The sequence below is a fragment of the Pinus tabuliformis genome, chromosome 7, assembly GCF_031772625.1.
Source record: "Pinus tabuliformis cultivar Carrire ecotype Pingquan chromosome 7, CPIR1, whole genome shotgun sequence".
Classification (NCBI taxonomy): Eukaryota; Viridiplantae; Streptophyta; class Pinopsida; order Pinales; family Pinaceae; genus Pinus; species Pinus tabuliformis.
This window is the reverse complement of record NC_142293.1, coordinates 147,838,180-147,844,790: the sequence shown is the minus strand read 5'-3', so window position 1 is coordinate 147,844,790 and position 6,611 is coordinate 147,838,180. Positions and strand designations below refer to the sequence as shown.

Below are 6,611 nucleotides of genomic sequence, written 5' to 3'. Positions count from 1 at the left end.
AGTTACAATATATTCATATGGTGAAGGGTTAGAACATACTTGTAAACATAATCACCAATTAGATTTTACTTTCATGCATTTTCCATTTCGTGTGTGTGTGTCATTTCTTTCATGCAAACAAGTTGGAATTTACTTTTTTTCTTTTTCCAACCAAGGGTTATAGTATAGAGGCTTCCTATTCGAGTTGGGTTAAATTAGGTTTGTTTTCCTATTTTCATCCAACTAAGGGTTACAACAAAGTGGCTTCATATGGCAACTAGATTAGATTAGTTTTTTCTTTCCCACATTTCTTACGTTTTCCAATTGGGGGTTATAACAGAGAGGCTTCCTATGTTGGTTGGACTAGATATATTATCATTGTCAAAATAGTCTAGTATAATGACTCTACCAAAAGTGTCCTACAACCCCTACCTTGCAGTCAATATCTCCCGCTAGAAATTCATAACCTGGAGTAGTAGTAAATGGATTTTCTTGGCATACACAATGCATCATAGTTCACGTATCTAAATGTGTAAAGTTAAAGATTTTTAACAATTTGCAAGTTAAATTTATATGTGTTTTGGGTAGAGGATTAGTTTATTAAACACATATACAAGTAAATTTTAACCAAATTTTACAGCCAAACAGAGAGAAATAAGCATATCTGAAACACATAACACAAAGCATGATAAAGGAGGTCACCCCTCTCTCGGGCTACATCTCTTGGTCCAGCTTCCAATGCAGGGCCTCTTTAATTAAAAATGCTCAAAAGTGTGTTTACATGCTTTACACAACTCAAATAGCAGAACTGATTTCTCCAAGGGATTGAGCACTGTCAAAAACCCCTATTTTGGTTCTTTCTGCACCTCCTTTTGGCCATAAATTGAGTAAAATATGTGTGTTTCTCCATTTCTCCCAATTCGGTTGCCAACCATCCTCCAATTCAGCCTAAACCTAGCTCGAGCACCCCGGGTTTTCTCTGGTGTATGGTTCGTGGTGGGCGTCGTGACCATGGGGCTAGGGCTAAGCCCTGGCCCATGGTCCCACCCTTTGGTCCTCTTGGGTGCGGTGACCAGGGCTGGGGCTTCGCCCCGTCCCTACCCCCAACAATGGCAACGTTAAAATTTAAATACATATGCTCTTCTATCTATGTCAAGTAACATTGTAGTGGAATTGACGAAGGTCTTACTTGGTCTATGTGAGGTCCTGTGTTCAATTCTCGATAGGGGTAGTTTGGCCTCATAACAAAAATTTTCATCGCGAAGAGGATCCACGTGGTTCCATGATATATCATTGTTGATTCACATATATATTCAGTATTAAATGATGACTCTTACGAACAAAAATGGTTGCTGAAGTTTTGTTGATTGACAGAACTCAAGAATATGGAATATGTAAAATGAAATGGAAAATTGTCCTTAACTGTCTTGATTTATTGAGATGGGCAAACAAGAACTTGGTATCAATAACTAATATGTTTTATATCTTTAAATAGGACAAAAATGAAAAATAAAAAGAATGATTCATGGGTAGTCTGAAATACTATCTCTCTTACACCTTTGTATAGCTCACACTATTTCCATTTTTGGAAAATACAACAAAATATGGATCAATGAACTTACGAGTTTCTCTATGTTTCTTTTGGATATTTCACTTGACACATAACTAGATTAGTTACGTTTTTTGGTATTTGGCTTCATGGGGTAGTCAGAAATATCATCTCTCTTGCAGCTTTTTATAGCTCGCACTATCTCCATTTTTGGAAAATACAACAAAATGTGGATCAATGAACTTACGAATTTCTCTATGTTTCTTATGGATATTTTACTTGACATATAACTACCTCTCCATAAACGAGGTCACAACTAGGAGATTTGACCCATGATTAATTTCATTAGCCTAGCTTAATTCTTCATTGAGCTCTTTCTATCTAATAACATTTTTTATTCAATCAACTTGAATTTAAATTGTAAAATAAAAAGTATAAAATGGTAAACCCTTAATTAAGTGGAATAAAAAAAATATACTTTGATTTGATTTAGAAACAAAATTAAAATATCATTATCATACCTAAAATGTATCTCAAAATTTAATAGCAATTTTATTTTATCAACTTAGTAATTTTATTTATTCAACTTAAATTTAAATTTGTAAAATTTGTTTTATCAAAAGCTAAACCCTTAATTGAATAGAATAATTTTTTTTATAGTATGATTTAGAAAAATAAAATAAAACAACTTAAAAATTATATCATTTTCCTTAAAGTTTGTTTGTGGTCTTTTATGTATACAAATATATTTTAATTTAAAAATATAAAATACAAAATCTTTAATTTTCAAACATGGTACTAACTTCTAGAATATCAGTGGAGTGAGATCACATTCAATTGTATTTTATATTTTAATTAAAAAACCTATCATGTAAAATTTTTAATTTAAAACCTAATACTAACTTGTAATTTAAGTAAGACTATATATACACTATTATCATATTTATAATATAAGTAAAAAAATATTAAATTCTTCATATTTATGTTTCAATGCTAAATTTTGTCTTTTATCTTTTATGTATGAACATCGTTTTAATTTAAAAATATAAAATAAAAATTCTTTAATTTTAAAACATTATACTAACTTCTAGAATATGACTTAGTTAAAATAAAATTCATATTCATTTTTTAATCTTTAATGTATTCTACAAAAAGACTTTTTTTAACTTCTAGAATATGACTTAGTTAAATAAAATTCATATTCATTTTTTAATCTTTAATGTATTCTACAAAAAGACTTTGCTTAATTCATTATAGATCACAAAAGCTTGAATACATAAATTTCTTATATTTTTAATTTAAAACATAATTATACTTTGAATGAGAACACATCTATATACATCTTTCAATTCTAAACATAATTTTTAATTATACACTAATATTTTTACTTGAAAAAATAAAAAATACAAAACTTTTAATTTAAAAAATTTATTACTAACTTCTAGATTATAAGTTAAATATTCATAGTCATTTTTCACCTTTCACTTCTAAATCTAAATTTTTATTTAAAAAAAATATAAAATACAATTTTTTTCATTTAAAAAACTTGATGAGAATTTTTAAAATATGATTTAAATATTCATAATTATCTTTCAACCTTAGTTTTTAAATTATAACATTGAATTCATAAAATCTGTTAGACTGGTCTTCTCGAAGGAGGGAAATGAATATAGACACATTAATGTTATCGAATACACTATTATTATTGGATATTTTTTAATGACTGATCTTCTCGGAGGGACATGCAACGACAATTATGGAAGACTGTCAGTTTTATATACCGTTTAGAACAGGTGGTGCACTTAAGTGTCTTTCATCGATATAGTTCTATAAATTTGAAGTGTCTTTCATTGATATAGAGAACTATAGGTAAAGCCTAGTCAAATAGCCCTGTAATAGTACAGAGTAGTTGTGTGAGGTTTTGATGATGGATATTGAGATTAAAAGCAGTGTTGAAGCATTGGTTGCTATTTTAGTTGTTTTGTTTGGGATCTTACTGGTTAACCTCTTTAGAGACCTCATATGGAAGCCTTATGGATTTAAAAAAGCTTATACAGACCAAGGAATAAGAGGTCGGCCTTACCGGATACTCATTGGGAGCGGGCCAGAGCAGAGGAAGCTTCTCAGGGAGGCTCATGCACAGCCTATGCAGAATATTTCTCATGATATTGTTCCTATAGTCATGCCACACTACCATACGTGGTGTCAAATATATGGTTCTCTAATTTATTCATTCTCTTTTCCTTAGAGACTTCTTTTACTTTCATATGTTGCTCTGGTAGTTATTGGCCTGCTAAAATCTACAACATATACTTTCCGCTAGTTATTGGCCTGCTAGAGTTTTACAATAGTGTCAAGGTTGACACAGGGATTGCTAAACGGTTTGAAATCCATGTTTGATTGGGTAATTTGTTTGTCTTCAGGAGATACCTTTTTCTACTGGTATGGAATCCGTTCAATCCTCTACATTGCAGAACCAGAACTAATGAAAGAAGTTCTATCAAACAAGTTCGGGCACTATGAGAAGCGGACACTCAGGCCTCTTATACTGGCTCTGCTCGGTCAGGGACTGGCCAGCATAAAGGGATTGAAGTGGGTTCACCACAGGAGGATTGTAAACCCTGCCTTCAATATTGATAAACTTAAGGTTTGGACTCTTGAAACGTCCTGCAAACACAGTAGCAGTATAATAAGATTTGATAATGGATTGAAGATTTTGGCAATAGAGAATCACCTTATATGTTTAGGATTATTGAACATAGGTATGTTGGTCAGATCTTGCAGGCCACCATGAGAACGTGGTGTCTAATAAGGACGGAGTTAAGAAATCTAAAATTGACTGAAACTGAAAAGACTTATCAATTGGAGAAAATTTTATACATGGCCATTTGATATCTTATTTTTAAGTGTTTTCCTCTAGCCTGTCAAATTACATTTTATATGCTGTGAATTTGCCCATCTCTACTAATCAAGGATTTGCATTAGCTAGACTGTTTGTTAGAGATTCTCTGAGCGTTGGAGCCTTATATAGTTCAAATGAATGACAGACAATGGTGAAGAGAATGGCTGGTTGCACTTCAACCATGCTCAATAATTGGCAAGAGATGGTGGCTCAGGCAGACTCTCATGGCAAAGAAATTGATGTTCATAAAGAATTTATAGCACTAACAGCAGATATCATATCCCATACTGCGTTCGGTAGCAGTTTCAATGAAGGAAAAGAAGTATTTCAATTGCAGAGAGAATTACAAAAAATGGCTATTGAAGCTGAACATTCTATCTTGATCCCTGGAAGCCAGTAATTACAATATATTTATCTTTGAATTATATAGTTTTGCATGTGACTGCAAGTTCATGTGTACTTCTGCTTATGTCTTCTTTTAACATTCTTTGGGTGCTGCTCTTTTATGGGTCAGTGCCATAATCCTTAGATCTCTTACTTTTGCACAAGGGTCTACCAAGTGGTACACTTAGTCAATAGAGCTTTCGCACAAGTATAATGCTTCTTAGTACTTATAATTAAGGATTGTGGACTGACATTCGGTGGGTTTTTTCAGATATATTCCTACAAGCAAGAACAGGTATGCATGGCAGATTGATAGAAGGATTAGAGAAATCCTAAATTCTATAATTCAAAGAAGGTTGGAGCCCAGAACAACAGTAACCAGTCAGGTTGACTATGGAAATGACCTTCTTGGAATCATGATGGCTGCCAACAAGAAGGAATTGGGTGGCATTCAAAGAAATCTAACGTTAAGTATGGATGAAATTATGGATGAATGCAAACTATTTTTCTTTGCAGGCCATGAGACATCTTCCAATCTGTTAACCTGGACAGTATTCTTGCTTGCAATAAACCTGGATTGGCAGGAAATATTAAGAAAAGAAGTTAACAGTATTTGTGGCACGGGCATACCAGATGCAGACATGCTTAGCAGGATGAAATCAGTATGTATTCCATCACTTTTCTCATTCGATTTGTTGATTATTTCTCATTTAAGGTAGCCTAGTGACTGTTGTCTGTTTTTTTTTTCTGGCTGGCAGATGACTATGGTGTTAAATGAATCTCTACGGCTATACCCACCTGCGCATTCGATAATAAGAGAAGCATACAAGGAGATGAAGCTCGGCCCGTTTTCACTTCCAAAAGGCGCACTCCTGAGTTTCTCAATTTTGGGAGTGCATCACAGTGAGAAGTATTGGGGGCCAGATGCAAACATGTTTAAGCCCGAAAGATTTGCAGATGGTCCTTCAAAGGCAGCTACTGACCCGAATGCCTTTTTACCATTTTCAATGGGTCCAAGAACATGTATTGGCCAAAACTTTGCCATGTTGGAGGCCAAGACTGTGTTAGCTATGATTTTGCAGAGATTCTCATTCAGTCTTTCACCTGCATACAGGCATGCTCCCATCGCTATGGTTACCATACAGCCTCAACATGGCATGCAGATCATATTTAAACGTATCCAAGTGTAAACATAATGATTCCTTCATGTAGCACTAGATGCTTATGTAGCAAACCAATACTCCCATAGACATTTCAAAACCGCGTACCCAAATATGGAGGACATGACCTTTTGCTGTTCCATTTTTTCCCTTTCCATGGTTATTTGATATGTAATTTCTAGTGGTGCTTTTTTAAGTTTATTCATTTTTAGTGGTGCATTTTTTATTTTTTAATTTTTTTTTATATTATTATTATGAATAGGGAAACACTATAGAAATTATCAATTCTATTAAGGTATGTTATTTAAGAGAAACCAATTATATATAAATATATATAATAAAAATGTAAGTGTATAAAAAAATATTTCAGAAAAAATAATAAAAATAAAAATAATGTTAAAGGTTAGATAAAAATTGTTTTTCATGAAAAATGAAATAGGAAAATAATATGATAATTAAGTTATTTAAGAGAAACCAATTATATATAATAAAAATGTAAGTATATAAAAAAATATTTCAGAAAAAATAATAAAAATAAAAATAATGTTAAATGTTAGATAAAAATTGTTTTTCATGAAAAATTAAATAGGAAAACAATATGATAATTAATTTTTTTTTAGGAGTTATCAATTTAATT

General features: G+C 32.1%; 1 protein-coding gene across 1 annotated transcript; it reads left to right on the top strand.

Moving 5' to 3' along the window:
- The first annotated feature begins 3,426 nt into the window (after positions 1–3,426).
- LOC149246278 (cytochrome P450 709B1-like) lies at positions 3,427–6,004 on the top strand. The gene is made up of 5 exons (XM_089455654.1): positions 3,427–3,744; positions 3,952–4,175; positions 4,576–4,826; positions 5,086–5,476; positions 5,573–6,004. The coding sequence occupies exons 1-5, from the start codon at positions 3,453–3,455 to the stop codon at positions 6,002–6,004; spliced, it is 1,590 nt and encodes a 529-aa protein (XP_089311780.1). The 5' UTR covers positions 3,427–3,452.
- Positions 6,005–6,611: the final 607 nt, after the last annotated feature.

What these genes read in the sequence shown, in the direction of transcription:
- LOC149246278 (XM_089455654.1), top strand. Translation starts at nt 3,453, where the DNA reads ATGATGGATATTGAGATTAAAAGCAGTGTTGAAGCATTGGTTGCTATT. An exon ending in TACGTGGTGTCAAATATATG is followed by an intron (nt 3,745 to 3,951) that starts GTTCTCTAATTT and finishes GTTTGTCTTCAG; the next exon opens with GAGATACCTTTTTCTACTGG. An exon ending in ATCTTGATCCCTGGAAGCCA is followed by an intron (nt 4,827 to 5,085) that starts GTAATTACAATA and finishes GGGTTTTTTCAG; the next exon opens with ATATATTCCTACAAGCAAGA.